This window comes from Prunus dulcis, chromosome 3, assembly GCF_902201215.1.
Source record: "Prunus dulcis chromosome 3, ALMONDv2, whole genome shotgun sequence".
Classification (NCBI taxonomy): Eukaryota; Viridiplantae; Streptophyta; class Magnoliopsida; order Rosales; family Rosaceae; genus Prunus; species Prunus dulcis.
The window spans coordinates 947,138-964,833 of record NC_047652.1 but is presented as its reverse complement, the minus strand read 5'-3'; the positions used below and the strand labels follow the sequence as shown (position 1 = coordinate 964,833).

Genomic DNA, 17,696 nt, shown 5'->3' with positions numbered 1-17,696 from the left:
AGTGATTCTGAATAGCTAAAAGCGTTTTTTGATATTCAAAAGTTTCAGACAGTGTTTAGTAGAAAAATTAATCAGTATTTGTGGGTTGTAGAAGAAGCACTTGGATTTTTTATGAAAATTTCAACGTTTTTATAATAAAAGCGTTTTTACTAAAAACATTTATGAACAAAAGTGTTTTTTAAAGAAGCAATCCCAAACGGCCATTAGAAGTAGTGGAATCCTCTTTATGTTGAGAAAATATGAAATCCACCAAATGAACAGACAAAATGCAACCAACCAGTTACATATAAAATTTAGGAGAGACCATATGAAAATGGAATATGAGGCACACCCAACCAGTTACATATAAAAGAAGTAATTTATATGCCTATTGCACAGCCATTATATGTTAAAACAATATTCGCATAGGCTGAGTTTATTGGAAAGATCCAGAAAGCAAATTCTACATGATGTGATAAGTAATGTCGGTGTCCATGGTATTATTGCATCTGATATTGCCCCAAATCAGTTATTATACGAGAATTTACGAATTCTTTGATAGATTCATAAAGAATCACAACATTAGCAATTTGCTTCTCTTTATTGCCAACATGCGAAGTGTAAAAACATCCTCCTTGTGTACATTATCTGGTTATTACTAACATCAACCCGGTGTAATTACTAAATCCCTAAATTGTCATTTACGGTCATACTGCTACATTTTATAATATAGGTGGATGATAAAGTTGATATTTTAATTTAGGGTATAAGATTAGTAAATTAAAAGACAAATAAATTAGAAAATCTTTCTCGAACATAGTATCAGGCAAGCGATTCGATGGTAGTATGTATAGTTTAAAAGGATGGACAACGACCAAATCCTGCTTTGCTATGGGAGGCCCTACAAAGAATATTCAATCTACTTTCTCCTTCATTGCCTAATTATGACACGGATTAGAAGTACAAAGAAAAAAAAATGTCAATTATGAAGAAACACCAATACATAACTAATATGTTATGCTCTGCCTTGGCATTAAACTTTCATTCATAAACAGTAGGGTTAAACATGGAAACCTTGACCAAACTCATATGCAACAAAAATTGTAAAACATTTATTTCCCTATCAGAATAATCAAGCATGGCACAACCACAGGACTCGATCTTCAACTTGAGTATGCTCTCCGATTCATTCCAGGACAAGAAACTTAGAGGTCCTCAGGGCCATTGATATCCTGCACAGAAGTGCAAATAACCGGCACATCAAACAGTGACCGACCATAATCAACGTAATAGAGAAAAAGTACAATGGTCTAAATCTAAACTGACTGTGTTTTACCTTGTTCTCAAGCACAGCATTATCAGGAATTTCCAACTTCACCCCAGATTTTGCTGTGATAGTTACTTTCCCCTTCATTAAATAAAAACAAAATGGCAGACAACATTAATATGCCATACATAACCATTGAATTATTGTCTATGGCAAGGGTGAAGGGTTCCCAGAAGAAAAATGAAAAGAGATCAATAACGGACATGGATGGTTAATAATCTATGTTGCAATCTAGTAGACATGGACAAGCCACAAACCATATAGAAGAGTTGTGGTGGGGGGGGAAGCAAACTATGACCATATACTTGTCTGCATGTATGTAATTAAAAATTCCACCACCATCAACAATTCTACTTTTTTCTTTTTTCTTTTTCCTTTTAATCTCCCGATCCAATTCATTATAACTTAACTAAAGGTCAAATATCAATAACTTTTCATCGAAGTCAAATACTAAATTCGACCAGGATATTGGTGGGCATGACCTCAAAAAAATAAAAAAAATAAAAAAGATGCAACTTTTAAGTTATTGGGTACATGCATACCTTGAGAACAACGCCAGCACCGAACCACACATCACCAGACACCTTAAGGCTATCGAGCTCAAGGATGCTGGGAATTGACTTGAATCGACTCAAGAAATTGCCAACCTATAAGTAAAGAAATGATCACAATCATTATCAAGAAGCAGCGACATCAAAAGTCATGAGATCACTACATTAAATACTCACCTTCTTAAATTCAGGCCCCAGTTCAATAGTTGGATTTGCAGGATTTGTTCTAGCTTTGTTCCGGATAACAAAGCCATCTTCTAAGGTATAAAGGTCAGACTGCAAAAGAAGATAGATACATGCGTTAGACAAGCTTCAAATCATTAGTAAAGATCCAAGATCTAGAATTGGGAAAAGATGGTTGCCTGGACAAGAAGCAAATCAGAAGTTGCCTTCACTGGAAGAAATCGAGATCGAGGTACATTGATACCAATAGCATGATTAAAGAACTGGTCATAGGAACGAATCATTAAAATTATGAATTAAAAGATCAATTCCTATAGAAAATTGAACAACAAGCTTTAACTATCGATAACATCCTAAAATGAATTGTATTCAGTACCCTGATTGCTGCACCAGCCGCAGTTTCTAGCTGAAGAACTTTGACTCCATCCACTTCCTATATAAAAAATCTAAGCATCAGAAAACCAGAATCTTGGCACAATGAGGCTTCATATGAAAAATGTATACCTTCGGGTTTGGGATAATTTCCATCTTAAGTGCATCAGCTTCCACAAGCCTTTTAATTGCATTCAAGTTCACCCACCTGAATGGTACTTTGTTAGCATACAATTGATGGATGTTTACAAGATTTTGGGTAACATGACTTACAAATTATTTGTGTTGAAAATTTTGAACTTCTCTATGGACTTGAATTCATTGACCTGTTTCAAAGAAAGCACCCCATATCATCAAACTATAAACTGGGCAAATCTGTATTGTAAACAGGAATGTGCTTGTATCATCCAACGCAAGGATACAGGTACAACACCTAATTTCCAATAAAAGGAAGCAAACCAAAGGCCAGGTCATTGTTATCAATTGTCAAGGATGACAATGCATCACTCAAGACAGCATCATGATGAAGATAGAAATGGAGAATAGTAAAAGGGATAAATTGGCACTTGCAGTGAATCAAGGAGGAGCGATTTCTATTTTCAATGTGTAGAAAAATTTATTGTAATAGATAGAACTGCATGTTCTATACAAAACTTTGAGCTCCATTTGTACTCTATTATTTAGTGATATCAGAAATGAGGTTAAAATGTGAGTGTTTTACATTACATACAACTTCTTCTACATTGTTCTCCAATTGTATGAACCATGATTAAGTGGCATGTAGTATCCTCATCTTTTACCCTACTGAATGTACTGCTTATTGTCACAATTCAAGGCTTAAAAAAGAAATCCAACCATCCATCCTATTATCCATTTATTTAGTAGATTTGTTAGTTTGCAATCTTCTTATCAACAGCTATGTTCAAATGCCTATATCTCACCACAGAACTTGCAGTAAATTATTCAGCTCTACCAGTCCCACCACACTCAAAGTGTTGGCACTTCCCTCTTTTATAAGGTTTTCAAGCATTTTGTCAATATTATTTTTGAAAAAATATATTAAATTCTTGGGTCGAAAACTAATGATAATAAGATTGATTGGTTACAATCCTAAAGCAATCAACATAAACTTATTTCTACTTAGTTAATGCCTCATCGTAAATATTATTTCTTTATATACTATCTTATAAAAACTAGTAAATCATTCTACACGAACAACTGCTTTGTTACGTATCATCTCATCTGCCTCCCCCTACTACTTCAGTGGTTCAATTAGCATACAAGTAGGAATTCTATCTATATAGTAATAGCTGTTATCTGTAGTGAGATTAGTAAATAGCTGCTATCGGCAGCGAGAACAAGATGACAAACTAAATATAAGGGGAAGGGGGGGGGGGGGGGGGGGGGGGGGGCAGTAAAACAATAGAAACACGACTTACATGTGCATCAGGGACTTGAGCAATTTCCAGGAGCTGCACAAGAACATCAGATAAAAGGAAAAAGGTCATGCATAGCCAGAGTTCTCAAAAATGTTGCATCATAATGGAAAGAAGATGCATTCACATTGAGTTAATGCCATTCTTTAAAAAAAGGGGTTAACCAGGAGAATCTGCCAGCTGACCAATCAGGTTTTCATTTAAAGGCCATTTGCTGAAAAAAAGAGCCACAACAGGGGAACTGGGCCATTCAACCGTGAATTAGGTTAACCAGCTCACAGTTCTTCAGAACCAGCCAGTTCAACTAGATTGTCTTCACAAAATCCCATTGTTTTGGGTGATCAAGGTTCGAAACTGATGCTTATAGGTGAAATATAAGGTCATTTACTACTAAATCACTGCCACATCTGTTGTCCCATAGTGACACTTTTTATATTATCTCTTTATTTCAACAAACTACAATGAAAAGGATGTTATTTTGTTATTAAGAAGACTAAACTTCTAAATATTTGAAAACGTCTAATTAAAAAAAATGATGATGAAGAAGAAGAAAATCAAACGCTCATAAACAAACTTCTTGAAATAAAAATAGCTTGATAAAAGTACGTACTGAAGAGATGTGGAGAAGCCACCAAAGTTTAGTAATAATAATTTCTGCTTCATAAGAAAGAAGTCAAAATAGAAAGTTTTCAATATATCATAGCCCAATGGATAAAAAATTTGTACCTGAACCCTTCCCTCATAAGAGATCAGAGTGCCACCCTTCACATCTGCCAATGTTTTCGGTGTAACCTGCATAAATCAGAAAGATATGTAGAAACTACTTTGAAGATGAAAAGGTAATACCAATAACCTTTTCATACCTCCATGCAGTATTCGTTCTTTTTGTGGATCAAATGATTTAGAATTTCTATTGCATCCAGTCAAGGATAATAACATCTAAAAGGACTTCTTTTATCAAAGTGAAAGAATAATATATCATACACAGTGAAGAACCATAATCTAGAAAGTAGACGTGCCAATCTGAACCACAAATAGGATACTCAAATCAACAACAGCACCCAAGTTGTCAGAGTTAGCAACAAACACGTACTCCTTACCCTGAAAAATAGAGAGAGATGTAAGTGCAGGAAAAATTATACCTGGGACATGAGCAAATAATAAAATGATCACAAAAGGCATCAAGAGACCAACCTGTGACAATAACAGATCAAGTTTGCCGCTATTCTTCAGGGATGGGAACACATCACCATGGCCAGGAGGATACCTTCATGTGCATACAATGATCATGAGCAGAAAGAATGGGATGTTGCATGAAATTTCACTCGATATAAAATTAGATTCCTACCAACTATCAATTACAGGGCTTAGGTGTTTTTTTTTAATCTAAATCACTACATCACAATTACAAGCCCACTACCAAGGAAAACAAAACGTTCTAGTGTTAAATATGCAAGTGTTAAAGGCAACAATGTTCACGCAGGTTCGTGGTCACTCAAACTACTAGACAAAGAACGAATACCAAATTCTCATAATAAAAAACAAAGAAAAAGCTAGTTGCACAACAGAAAAGTCCTTTTGTTAACATGTGTAAAAGGAAAAATGTTCATGAGGGATCCTGGTCACTGAAACCACTAGAGAAAGAGAGTAGACAAAATATTATATGAATTTGTGCATAAAAGAATTCCCTTTTCCCTATTAACTACACTGGTTTTGACCCAAAAACAATAATTACACCAGGTTACAGGAGAGCTCATAAACAAAACTTAGAACCTGCTCTGTATCATGCACTTTGGATAGGAGTTGGCCTGAAATATATGTGAGGGGAAAAGAAGTAAATGATACCAGGAGTGATTATTGGCTAGTAAGGCAGGAGTTGTACAAGAAATGCATGCTGACTTTAGTTGTATGAGTTGATACAAGTTTGCCCCTGAATGTCTTCGTTGTGGTGCCCTTTTTTATTGATATCATAAACTAGTCTAACAATCCCAAGTGGTATCAAAAGAAGGTAAAAGACAATTTAACAACTAGATTTCCTTCAACATATGAGACATACATAAATACACATGACTCATGGCGACATCATAACATAATTTTAAAATATAACTGAAAGTTGAAAAAGCATGGATCCACTATAGTTGTTTAATTACAATGTTTAATTGGTTTTATCAAGAGCAATTCGTATTAACCATTTCTGAAAAGTCACAACGACCATATCAATGCTTTCATTTCATAACAACTAACTTCCTTGAACAAAACATAAAAATCATGTCAGACATGCATAAACACACACAGAGATATGATTGGCCCCACACGCACATGAAATCATACACGTGTGTACCAGACCGGAATCTCAGCAAAAGTATTAACAGATCATCAGGCACGGATTATATATGCTCCAAATACAAAAAACAGTACAAAACTAAAAGCTAACTGGGAAACAATTGTGCATGAGCCCCAGAGTGAATAATAAATCATACCATCCATCCTTGCCAGTCTGTCCTTTGGATGGAAGTGGCGAAAAATCTTCAACAACCAGACGAGGATACTGACTCTGCACATCCAAAAAATATGGGAAAAGGTATAAGTTCAATGTTTTAAGTATTCGGTATACAGAAGAATAAATAGTAAAGCACACGATCCAGAAAGGTACCACAGACCTGGTTAAAAGTATGAATCTGAACATTTGACTTGGTGTACTTTTCTACAATCTAATGGAGGCAAGACCTAGTTAGCTCACGGGTAAAATGTAAGGATGAAATAATAAACTACAGAAGTAAATACTCAAACCTTCTGTGTATCATCATGAGTGTTGAATGAGTTCATCAAAAGCAGGGGAACACTGCTCCCATATTTGTTATTGAGAGTCTGAAAATATTAGCTGGGTAAGCTGATATAAACGTCAAGAGAGAGAGAGAAGAGAGAGGCAGAGAGAAGGAAAAGACAAAAAGATAACCTCAATCTGGATGACAATTAAGTCCAGAAATGTCAACCCATTTCGAACTTCAATGACAGACCTACATGACAAAGAAAATGAACCTAGAATCATTGATGTTATGGAAACGAGATAGATCATATACAGAATAGCACCCCATGATTGGGACTCTTTTGTGTGGATGAACCAGATTTTGAACCAGACATTGAACCAGAATTAGATTAGTATAGCAGTATCCATTACAGAATTCAAGTCTGGCGGATCTACAAAATTGCAAAGGCATTGAATGCAAAAGAAAATTCAATATCCAAGATCAGAACTCAAATAACATATACACTTTTTCATCTATATCTGATATTTAAAAAGTAACTTTTCATTTAAAGCAATAAGAATATATAGCTTTCATTACCAAATGAATATATAGATTTATATTATCAAACCTTACTACAAGGTTCTGGTCTGGGTTGGATTAGAACTAGCCAATGTTTGGTTTGATCCAATTAAAATTTGACATCAGGACACTAAAATGTTAATCCAAATATAATCAGTTTGGATTTAAATCTTTGACATGATGCATTACAGCACATCCACCAGTAGAGCAGTTCATCTACAAATTTGAATTATTCAATGCATTTTCTACGTGAAGAAATATTGCAAGATTGAAGCAACAAAACAATAAAGCAAAACACCATAATAGTCAGGTACAACAAATGGAGGCCAAGCGGGGATAATCAAACTACTCCCTAGTCCCTAGTTTCTTTTGCAAAGTTAAAAAATAAATAATTGAGCCACAAGTTAATTGTGTAATGCAGATATGAAAAGGCATAACATTTTTAAATTAAAAAAATTAAAAAAAGGTAACATTCTCCTACATCAAGAATCCCAAATCTAAATCAGCCGGTAAGATTTTTTGCATGGAACTGGTAATGAAATAACAATTGCCACCTTAACGAGCCATACGTAAACAAGAAAAAGAAACGTAATCAAAATGAGATCCGAAGGCATACTTGGGGCCAGTGCAACCCATTGTTGTTCCCAAACCTCCATTAAGCTTTAGCACCACAAGTTTGTCCAAAAGCGTCTTGATCTCCGCAGGATCTTTACAGATCAAGAATTCAAGAACCATAATAACCATAAGCATTTTACAATTCACAAATGTGAATCGCTAAATAAACAGAAAAATAAAAATGAAAAAAAATTTAAGATTAAGATTACCGTCAGGAGTAGGTGCCAAGCCATCATAAGGGACCACTACTTCATCAGTAGGAGTCTGGATCTTACTCCACTCCACATGTTCTGCTTCTCCTCCACTGTTACATGTTGTTGGATAACATTCAAACACAAAGATTCAATCAACATACACAAATTCATTAGGATTTGAGTCTCAAACTGATCATCATTTTCTCATCAACCAAACAGACCAAAAAAACAAACAAACAAATTCGATTCGCACCTGACATAACGAGAGACGAGGTTGATGAATCCGTTTTTCTCATTGTCGCTGCAAAAACGAACAAAATCAAGCTCAGATCACATAGGAATCAGAAATTCACAACTGGATCCAACGAGAAACTAGACTAGCGCACCTGATTTGGCTCAGAGCAGCGACTTCAGATTTGAGCTTGTCGACGTTAGCGGTAGCTACAGCAGCCATTGGTGAAGAGCCTCAAAATTCTTCGGAGAGAACAAAAGAAACGAGAGATGTGAGCTTCGAAATTGGACAGAGAGAGACAACAGAGAGAGGTGATGATATTGATACTGATATTGATATAAGCTGTGTGCACCTTGAAGAATGAGAGTGACTTTGAGATATAGAAATTCCGGAAATGTGTTTGTACTGTAGGATGTAGGGACTAAGTGAGATTTGGCAAAGTGTATATAGTTAACGTAAAACAGTGGGTTGGTTTCGCTGCGTAGTGATTTTTGATTTTGGTGGGGTAAAGAGGTTGGTTTTTATAATAACGAATAATGAAGATGGGTTTGATTTTGGGGACAACGAATATGCAGGCGAATATGACGTTTTGGTTCCGCTTCGTCTAATCTCAGAAAAGAGTGGCGCCTCTTTTACGCCAACATTGACACCTCACTTTCCCCCGTCCCACCAGTTTTGGGTTGCCACCTATCTAATCTGACTGTCTGTCTGTCTGTCTGAACAGTTGTTTCTCTCTCTCCCTCTAGTTTCCAATTTCCAATTCTATTTTGCTACCTTCGTCAATTATTCTCTGTTATCTTCTTTTTTTTCCTATGGAACATCTTGATTATCAGTTGTTCTACTACTATTGCATTTCATGGACGACCGTCAACCGTTGCAATAAAATGGTATCACTCATTTACCGGAGCCATGATTCCGAGCCCATATACATCCAAAAGTGGAGTAAAGCACATGGGCCCGCCAAGATCTCCCGCAAGTTGGCCCACGGGTGCTATCAGGTCCAAAAGCAAACCTACCATGCTTTTATGTAGCCCACAACTGATAAAGCCCAAACAAGCAAATACTTGTAGTCCATGTTTTGTATTTGAAGCCCACTCCAGCTGCATCAGAAATTTGGCCCACATTATTCCAGTCTACCTAGCACTAGCAGCGCCCAAGCCACCCCATTCAATTGGTCTGCACTTCACTTCACCTACAAAGAGGTAACCCGTTATGGTATTGCGTAGGCCCAAAAAATAGAAAGGATCGCAATGAGCATAACATACGTCCATCTTGAAGTTTTCATAAAGACAAAAACAATTGAGAGACTTTTCTCAAGTTTCATAAATTTTGGGTATCTGCAACTCAAACATTTCAACTCCAATCAAATTAATATTTGTTAAAGAATTTTTGGTGCTTGAGAACTCTAAATTTACAGCTTCAACGACTGAAAAAATCAAACTCTTGAAAGTTGTCGAACTCATACCTAATTTCACAAGTAGTACCATAAGTAACCATTACTTCTTAATGTGGAATATAATTTTATTGAAATATCTTCAAAAACCCAAAGCTTTTCAATCCTTGAATAATACATTTTATGGTCACCCATTGGAGATGGATGTCGAGTGTTGTGGGGAATTCGTACGTCTGCTCAAAAGACCTTTGGCACCAGTGATAGACCTATTAAGATGCAAGGAGGTGCAGCTGCACCTTCACTGGCCGAAAAAACCAATGTAGGTGTTTCAAATTGCCCATTTGCTCAACTAGTATATAAATTACTTTATTTCCAAATGTCTTTGTCTTTCTACTTTTATTTATTTTTATATTAATCTATTTACTTAAGTTTACAATGTAAATAAGGAAGTACCCCCATTTGGATTCAAATAAAAATACTAGAAAATCAAATTCCCATCAAATCAAAATATGAAAATCGGTTTTAGTGCAAAAGACGATTTATGCTAAAAATGATAGCTCATTAAGTCAATATATACTTCATACTAAAATCCCATAAAATCAAGTTTTCTTATTTGATGTGAAAGGAATAAAAGCTGCCAAAAATTATCTTGAGAAAATGATTATTCCAAAAAATCATTTTTCATACTTAGTCAATATTTTTACATAAAACAATTTTTCATGTATGATATGAATGCATGAAGGGACTTAAGGTTAATTTAGGTAAAAACCTTAAATGTTCAATCCACAGAGTTTTTAGCTTTTCAGATAGTCATAGTATTTTGGCACAAACGTGTGGTGTGAGACAAATAGACTATGATGTCTAAGTTAGTTCGACTATATGAAGAGAAAAATAGTTTTTCTTGGTTCAAGGAACAATTATCTTAATTAAGAGGCATAAATTGGTTTATATTTAGCTTTTTGGAGACTGGTTTATCGCCGTGATAAGCTATGTGTTAGTGTTGATAGAGGTGTGACGACTCGTTAATATGTACGTCAAGTCAATTAGCCGTTTAAATTGGGATATGTGAGCTATTTACCCAAAATAGGTGATCCCCTTCATTATTGATGTTGCAATTATTAGGGAGATCTCAAAGATTTGGGCTAATCTTTTATAGGCGTGCAACCTAAAGGATAAGTTATATTAGGCTAACTTCCACATGAGCTTTATTTGACAAAAATTCCTTAATGGGCCTTTCCATGTCTCATGGGCTCAAGCAGAGCCCGCGCTTCCCGTTACCTCAACAAAGGAAGAGACATATGACAGTCATAAGCAATAATGCCCACTACTCATAATTAATGGGCGATAAGATGTATCACATCTTCTCATACCATTAACCAAGGGCAATTTGGTCTGTGTGGTCAACTTTTAGTCTACATGACACCTTATTAAAATTGATCTACCACATTATTTGAGACCTAAATTGGCAAATTTGGAATGAACGGAGCAGAAAGAATCAACAATTTCAGGGAGAAGTTAAAAAGACGAGCACTTGGGAGAGTATTCTTAGGGGTATTGCCCTAGCTAAGAGCTAAAAAGAAGTAGCAGTGAATACAGAGGCAAAAAGAAGATCCCGTTATTGAGCTCCCCCTAAGCGCAAGCAACTCCCTGACTTGGGCTAGCGTGCCCCTATTAGTCAAGCTTTGATTTGATGCTAGCCCCTACCCTATAGTTTGAAATTAGCTCTGAATCAAAGAAGCTAGCATAGCATAGCGAAAATATGCTCGACTTTCGAATTTAAAATTGATCTACCACATTATTTAGGACCTAAATTGGTTTACAAATTTGATTTCCCTAGCATTAGGACTTTAATTAGGTGCCAAAATTCGATAACTTCGTCAATTTTGCTTATTTGGTCAAATCTTTTTCGTATAAGTAATCTCTACATTGATATGTTTGTTGAAGATCTCATGTACCTTATAGAGTCTAAGTTCTTCAAGCTATAAAAAGCTATAGAAAGCTATAAAGTTCCTAACTTTATGAATACTTTGTAAATTCTTTATAACTATGAACCATACTATTGCAAGTCTCAGACTAGAAAAATTGAAGTGGCACAAAAATCCAATTACGTCGGAACACAATGGCAACTTTTTTTCTTTTAATTTTAGCCACAAGCTCAGCAAATCTTATATCTTAACCCATCTCTTTCATCCAATCTAGAAAAATAATGCTTCTGCCACTAAAATTGGTTTATTATTTTTGTCCGAAGCTGATATATTGGTCATAGGTGAGGATGATGACGCAAGTATTATGGATAGCTGAAGCAATGTCCAATGAGAAAACGTCAGCTGGAAGCCAATATGAAAAGAAATATTAAAAAAACCAGAAAAAAGGGTCACCAGTTTCAGCCACAAAGCGAATATCTAAAGCCAAAGATCTTGAGCCTCTCGTTGAATTGTTGACTGCAGGCTTCCACGATCTTCGACACCTGGTGCTGCGCAAAACAGCTCTATCAAATGCGCTTAATTTACCCAAATACCCTTACAAAACTTGTGGACAGAAACTTTTTACTATTATAATCGTGGGTCCAGCTGCGCGTGAGTGCCCTAGGCTAGAACCATCCATGTCCCTTGCACACGTGGCGGAGGAGGTGGGCTGGGGCGGTCAGTGGCGATGACGTGGCGAAAAGCGCAGAAAGAGAAAGTGCACCTGAGCTCAAACTCGACCTCATCTTCTCTCTTTTTTTTCTTTCTCTATTTGGGTTTTTAATGTAATCCACAACTCTTGGCCTACGCCTACCGTTGGTTTCTCTCTCTCTCTCTCTCTCTCACTATTTTATAGGCTGCAGATATTTTTAGCTTTTCTCCAGGCCACAAATATCGTTTGGAGCTTTTTTTATTTTGTTTTTATTTTAACAATCTTATTTTATTTGTTTTTTATTTTTATTTTTTATTTCTCCACACAGTGGTTGCTCCTCCACTTGTTGGTGTAGGCGATGAAGTAGTGCACTCGCTACCTATAATTTCAGACGACTAAACTTTTTTTTTTCCCTCCTTTTTCTTTTTGCTGAGCAACTTTGGAACTAAATATTTTATAAAATCGAATCTCAACTATATTTCAAATGTCGATACTCCTAAAGTTAGACATATGAAAAGAAATATTTTTAAAAGAAGTCAAATTGGATAAAAATTCTCTTATTATTTTTGGATTTCTTAAGTAATCTTAAGAAAAATTTTGGCTTTTTCTAAAAGTGAAAGTTTTATGTGTGGCTAAAATCTAAATTTCCTTAGATGTAATTGAAATCTTAATTGAAAGAATAGATACTTTTGCATTTATATTTAGAGTATTAAACTTAATTAAAATTTCCGTCCAAAAATAATTCATAATTCACATGATTAATTAGTTTAATTAAAAAAAGTAAGAAGGGTAATAATAAAGTAATTAAGCAATTAAGCGTACAACACATAGAAATAGGAGAAAAACAAATTTACACATGGTGAGAAATGAATTCATCTAATAAAAAAAGTGATGATTTTTTCTCAATATACTGAATTTTTTTTAATTACATAAAATGTGGTTGAAACACTTTAAGCATCATATTTCGGATTCGCCTCATTTACTTGAATTTTCATTGTTAGGATCTCATAAACTTTTAATATAAGCTTACTAAGACAATAAAATACAATCTAAAGGTTAAAACTTTGACTTTTAAAAATAAAATTGCAATAATAATAGATATAAGTAAAACAATCGTCACATTCTCAAAACTTCTTTAATACTACAACAAGTCAATCCATTTGGATGAAATACAATAGGCTTTAAAATTTAATTTTTATTTTTGGGTTAAAAGACTTGAAACTTCTTTAATTTTTCAAAAAGGACTAATGGATGAAAAAATAAATCGAAATTGTTTTTTCCAATAATCTTGCACTGGATAATGAATAAGATATGGAGATAGAAATGACTTGGCTGAACGCGCACGTGTGAGCCAGAAAAGCGCGACTACGATAATGGTAATGATTTCGCTGCGAGTACAGCTCCTGTCCCTCGTGGCTATTTATCCCGTGGTGGCTGAATTTCTTGCACCCAAAAAAGTCACTCTATATATCATAAAAGCGGGGAGGAGACAAGACAGGCGACTGCCACGTGTCAAGAGCCTCCGTCGTCCTGAGCCACAAGATTCCATCGAATTCTCGAGTGTTCCGTTTCCCAAAACAAAATTAAAATTCATCAATAACAAAAAAAAAGAAGCAAAGACTGATGCTGACGTGTCACCACCTGGTTTCTTCTTTTTTTTCTCATCACACACACAACCCTACACTATTCAACTCTCTCTTCTCTCTCTCTCTCTCTCTCTCTCTCTCTCTCTCCCTCCTTATTTTGCTTTCTTCTACCTTCCTCCTCCTTCTTCTGGTTCAGTTTTATCCACTTGGGTTTTGCTCTTTCCTCTGTCCAAGTGAAACCCAGTTCTTGTTTTCTTCTTGAAAGCAAGAAATCGTTTCCAATTTTTGAGGTCCTGTGAGCTAAAAGCAATGGAGCTGTTTCACCAAAAACCTGGCTTTAGATTGTGAAAGTCGAGTTTGGGGAACAAATAAAATGGACCCAAGGCCGTATAGAATTAGCTGTCTGAACAGAAAGAGTGTAAATTTATGAGTATTTTCTTTTTGAATGAGTGTGGGGAAGATAGAGACAAGGGTTTGTTTTGGTTTTTGCTTGCTAGAGGGGTGAGGAAAAACGGTGTCGTATCTCACAGAATCGAGGAAGAGGTCAACTTTGCATGGTGGGTGGATTAATGCTCTCTCCAGATATGGCTGCTGCTCAAGTATGCATGCACATATTTTTTATACGTTTTATGTTATAATACAACTTGCACACTCTGTTTTTGTGGTTATGTGGAATTATTGATGGATCGCTGAAATTTCCATTTATGTTATAATATATCAGCTATCAATTTTTATATATACACTTTCTTAATTAACTGTGGATGCTTCTCATTTCTATGAGATTTAATTAAATTTAGAGAATTTCTGACAGTGCTTTGAAGGGTTAGATAAATTAAAATAACCCCCCGTTTATTTTAATTTAATTATATTGAAAACTTAGGAAATTTTTTTTTGTGTTGGGTGGTAATTGAAGAAGAAGAAACATTTTTGATCTTGTATTGTTGTTTCTTGGTTATGTTATGTAGGATCAATATGATGGTGGTCGTTCAGAAAGTGTTCTCTCAGCAAACAATGGGGTTTCATTTAGTGCCTCTGGGCTCCAGTTGAAGGATCAATTCTCTAATGGAAATGACTCTGCTCCCAAGGTTTTTCAATTTTTATTTTTATTTTTCCATTTTTCAATTTTAGTTTTCATTAAGATTATGATTAATTGTTGTTCAACATTCACTCACTTGCCTTATCTTGGTTTTAATAGGCGAGAAAACCATACACAATCACAAAACAAAGAGAGAGATGGACAGAGGAAGAGCATAAGAAATTCCTTGAAGCTTTAAAGCTGTATGGTCGAGCCTGGCGAAAGATAGAAGGTATATTTGCATTAAAAGTATCACTGGCAATATATTAATTAGTTGAGATTAGAGTTGAGTATCTCAGCTGTGAAAGCTGGGTGGAGATGCATTAAGATATTACTTAACAATCTTATCATCTATCTGCGGTCCACTGAAAATATTCTGTTTGGATGACAGAGCATGTTGGCACCAAGACTGCAGTTCAGATTCGAAGTCATGCTCAAAAGTTCTTTTCTAAGGTTTACTGCTCTTATTCCAGTACCCCCCCATTCCCTCTCATAGTATCTATAATCCCATATATTAATGTAAGTTAAACTTTTTTGGCTCAAGGCATGCAAACCATACTTGAAGGGTTGATGCTTTCCTGCTTGATGTTGCTCTCTGACTCCTCAAGTTTGTCTTTGTCGTAGGTTGCTCGTGACTCGAATGGCAGCAATGAAATCTCGGAAGAGCCCATTGACATCCCTCCTCCTCGACCAAAACGGAAGCCAATGCGTCCTTATCCCCGAAAACTTGTACACCCTGTTAATAAAGAGACCTTTATTGTAGAGCGGCCAACAAGGTCTGCATCTCCAAATTTATCAGTTTCGGAGCCAGAAAACCAGTCTCCAACATCAGTATTATCAGTGATTGGCTCAGATACACTGGTTTCCGCTGATTCAAATACACCCAGTCGTAGTTTATCACCTGTTTCATCTGCTGCTGATGTCCATGGTGTGGACTTAAATCATTCTGAACCCCCCAACCCATCACTGGAGGAAAGTGGATCTACATCACCAGCTGTAGCAGAAAATGGTTCACTTCCTAACGTGCAATTATCAATGGTATATGCTTATCCTTTTGCATATCTGTCCAATTTATTGTGAGCCTTTTATGTGATATTGATACTCTACTGGTTGTGTTTGGTGAAAATGTCCAGAAGCTTGAGTTATTTCCCACGGATAATGTTGATGCTAGCGGAGTTTCATCCGAGGAGGTATCCGCACGAAGCCTTAAACTCTTTGGAAGAACTGTATTGGTCACGGATTCCCACAGACCATCTTCTCCAACCTTGGGAACTTCTAAATCACTGCCTTCTGATGTGAAAGAGGAGAAACCTGTGCAGACATCAACACCATGTAACTATACAGCTACAGAATCTGCATCTGGGAGTGTGGAACATGTTTGGGATAATTTTCCCTATGGAGTACATCCAGGCATGTATTTTATGCAATTTCAGAATCAGAACTCAAATCTGGTAGAATCTGGTTCTGCTTATCCTGTACCATGGTGGACCTTATGTCCAAAATTGCCATTTCCTTTTATTCCTTTCCATAAGCCGCAAGCAGTAAAAGAACATTTTGATGGTAATCTTGGAGATCCCAAGGAAGTTGAGAAGGAAGGGTCTTGGACTGGTTCAGATGCTGGATCAGTCAACGATGAGGAAAACGGTGACAAATGTCTAGGTATTGAGACTGAGGGTAAAGAACAAGAGCCAAATTCGGTTCTCCAATTTAAGGCGAGTGCAAACTCAGCCTTCTCTGAATTAAGAGCAAGCCCTAACCCTGGAAAGTGTAGAAAAGGATTTGTACCGTATAAAAGATGTTTGGCTGAGAGAGACACCTCTACAATAGCAAGTGAAGACAGGGATGGGAAAAGAGTCCACCTTTCCTTGTAGTGTCCTGCTATTGAGGTTTGTCGTAGAATCTTTCTATGTTAGTCAAGAGGTCTTTTTTCACAGAACAAGGAACTTGTTTCCGGTACCTTTTAGTTTAAGATGTGATCAGTTTCAGCTGCTGGTGGATGACTCAAAATGGGAAAAACAGTAGTAGCATTTCTGTGGCCTGGCAGATTCTATTATGGTAGTTTTGGTTTTGACCTCTTAACTGTGTAAGGCAAGCTTGCCATTTCTTGTATGTTTCATATCTCCTTGTTTTGCTTTTACAGCCAGCATTTGGTAGTACTAGCTTTTGTATTACTTTCCATTCTTTTTCCTTCTTCGTAACTATGAATTTACTATGAATTTCATGTAGTCTCAGTGTTAACATTTATGAGTTGAAGAGAAATATTCTTCGAATAAAGTGTTAACTATTGAGTATTGAGCATAGTTTCTTTGCAGAGAGTAAAGGAAGAGAGCAAAACTTAATAAACAACTATCTTATGCTTTGTTAAGACAAGCCTAAGTTGGACCTGTTTTTTTGGGTCAAGAGCCTAAGTTGGACTTTGATGATGATGGATATGACCTTTCGGTATGTGGGAGAGGCTATAGTGCGTGGTAAGTTATAAGGGGTGTCTTTGTGGGGTATTTAAGAGTCATCGAATGAAATCTAACGGTGAGTTTTTAAAGGAGGGTGCATTGTAAAATCGGGTTGACATTACCCGTTAGAAACCTAACTTCAGTTGAAGATCTTTCCCTCTATTTAAAAAAACTCAGAATCTCAGTCATCTCTCTTTCAATCTAACGCAAACCCACAATTACAAAGATCCAAAAACCCTATAGTCGCTCAATTATCATCAGCTCCTTGTGAGACCTGCTATCTATGGTATCCTCGGTATGACGATTAATGGCTCTTACCTAGCTATTGCCCTGTTTTGATCCTATGGCTCAAGTGAAAACC

General features: G+C 36.1%; 2 protein-coding genes across 5 annotated transcripts; one reads left to right on the top strand and one right to left on the bottom strand.

The window, feature by feature from the left end:
- Positions 1-962: 962 nt before the first annotated feature.
- LOC117621259 (UTP--glucose-1-phosphate uridylyltransferase) lies at positions 963-8,912 on the bottom strand. 3 transcript variants are annotated; one of them, XM_034351629.1, is made up of 22 exons: positions 8,568-8,912; positions 8,370-8,457; positions 8,237-8,284; positions 7,999-8,093; positions 7,791-7,881; positions 6,805-6,865; positions 6,639-6,716; positions 6,509-6,559; positions 6,329-6,402; positions 5,043-5,115; positions 4,892-4,949; positions 4,712-4,758; positions 4,575-4,640; positions 3,852-3,884; positions 2,686-2,738; positions 2,545-2,620; positions 2,417-2,473; positions 2,220-2,303; positions 2,035-2,133; positions 1,849-1,953; positions 1,316-1,387; positions 963-1,211 (listed from the first exon to the last, which is right to left on the bottom strand). In XM_034351629.1, the coding sequence occupies exons 2-22, from the start codon at positions 8,435-8,437 to the stop codon at positions 1,185-1,187; spliced, it is 1,416 nt and encodes a 471-aa protein (XP_034207520.1). In that variant the 5' UTR covers positions 8,438-8,457; positions 8,568-8,912; the 3' UTR covers positions 963-1,184. The 3 variants fall into 3 exon arrangements, with proteins under 3 accessions (XP_034207520.1, XP_034207521.1, XP_034207522.1); XM_034351630.1 differs by having other exon boundaries at positions 8,370-8,912; XM_034351631.1 differs by lacking the exon at positions 3,852-3,884 and having other exon boundaries at positions 8,568-8,787.
- A 5,023-nt stretch (positions 8,913-13,935) lies between these two features.
- LOC117620756 (protein REVEILLE 1) lies at positions 13,936-17,177 on the top strand. 2 transcript variants are annotated; one of them, XM_034350950.1, is made up of 6 exons: positions 13,936-14,409; positions 14,776-14,895; positions 15,006-15,117; positions 15,277-15,338; positions 15,510-15,923; positions 16,019-17,177. In XM_034350950.1, the coding sequence occupies exons 1-6, from the start codon at positions 14,365-14,367 to the stop codon at positions 16,754-16,756; spliced, it is 1,491 nt and encodes a 496-aa protein (XP_034206841.1). In that variant the 5' UTR covers positions 13,936-14,364; the 3' UTR covers positions 16,757-17,177. The 2 variants fall into 2 exon arrangements, with proteins under 2 accessions (XP_034206841.1, XP_034206840.1); XM_034350949.1 differs by having other exon boundaries at positions 15,277-15,404.
- Positions 17,178-17,696: the final 519 nt, after the last annotated feature.

Excerpts from the sequence above, each read along its gene's own strand:
- LOC117620756 (XM_034350949.1), top strand. The coding sequence starts at position 14,365 with ATGGTGGGTGGATTAATGCTCTCTCCAGATATGGCTGCTGCTCAA. Across the intron at positions 14,410-14,775 it reads CAGATATGGCTGCTGCTCAA|GATCAATATGATGGTGGTCG; the intron begins GTATGCATGCAC and ends TATGTTATGTAG. Across the intron at positions 15,924-16,018 it reads CTAACGTGCAATTATCAATG|AAGCTTGAGTTATTTCCCAC; the intron begins GTATATGCTTAT and ends GAAAATGTCCAG.
- LOC117621259 (XM_034351630.1), bottom strand. The coding sequence starts at position 8,437 with ATGGCTGCTGTAGCTACCGCTAACGTCGACAAGCTCAAATCTGAAGTC. Across the intron at positions 6,717-6,804 it reads TAATTGTCATCCAGATTGAG|ACTCTCAATAACAAATATGG; the intron begins GTTATCTTTTTG and ends TAATATTTTCAG. Across the intron at positions 2,134-2,219 it reads CTGATTTGCTTCTTGTCCAG|TCTGACCTTTATACCTTAGA; the intron begins GCAACCATCTTT and ends CTTCTTTTGCAG.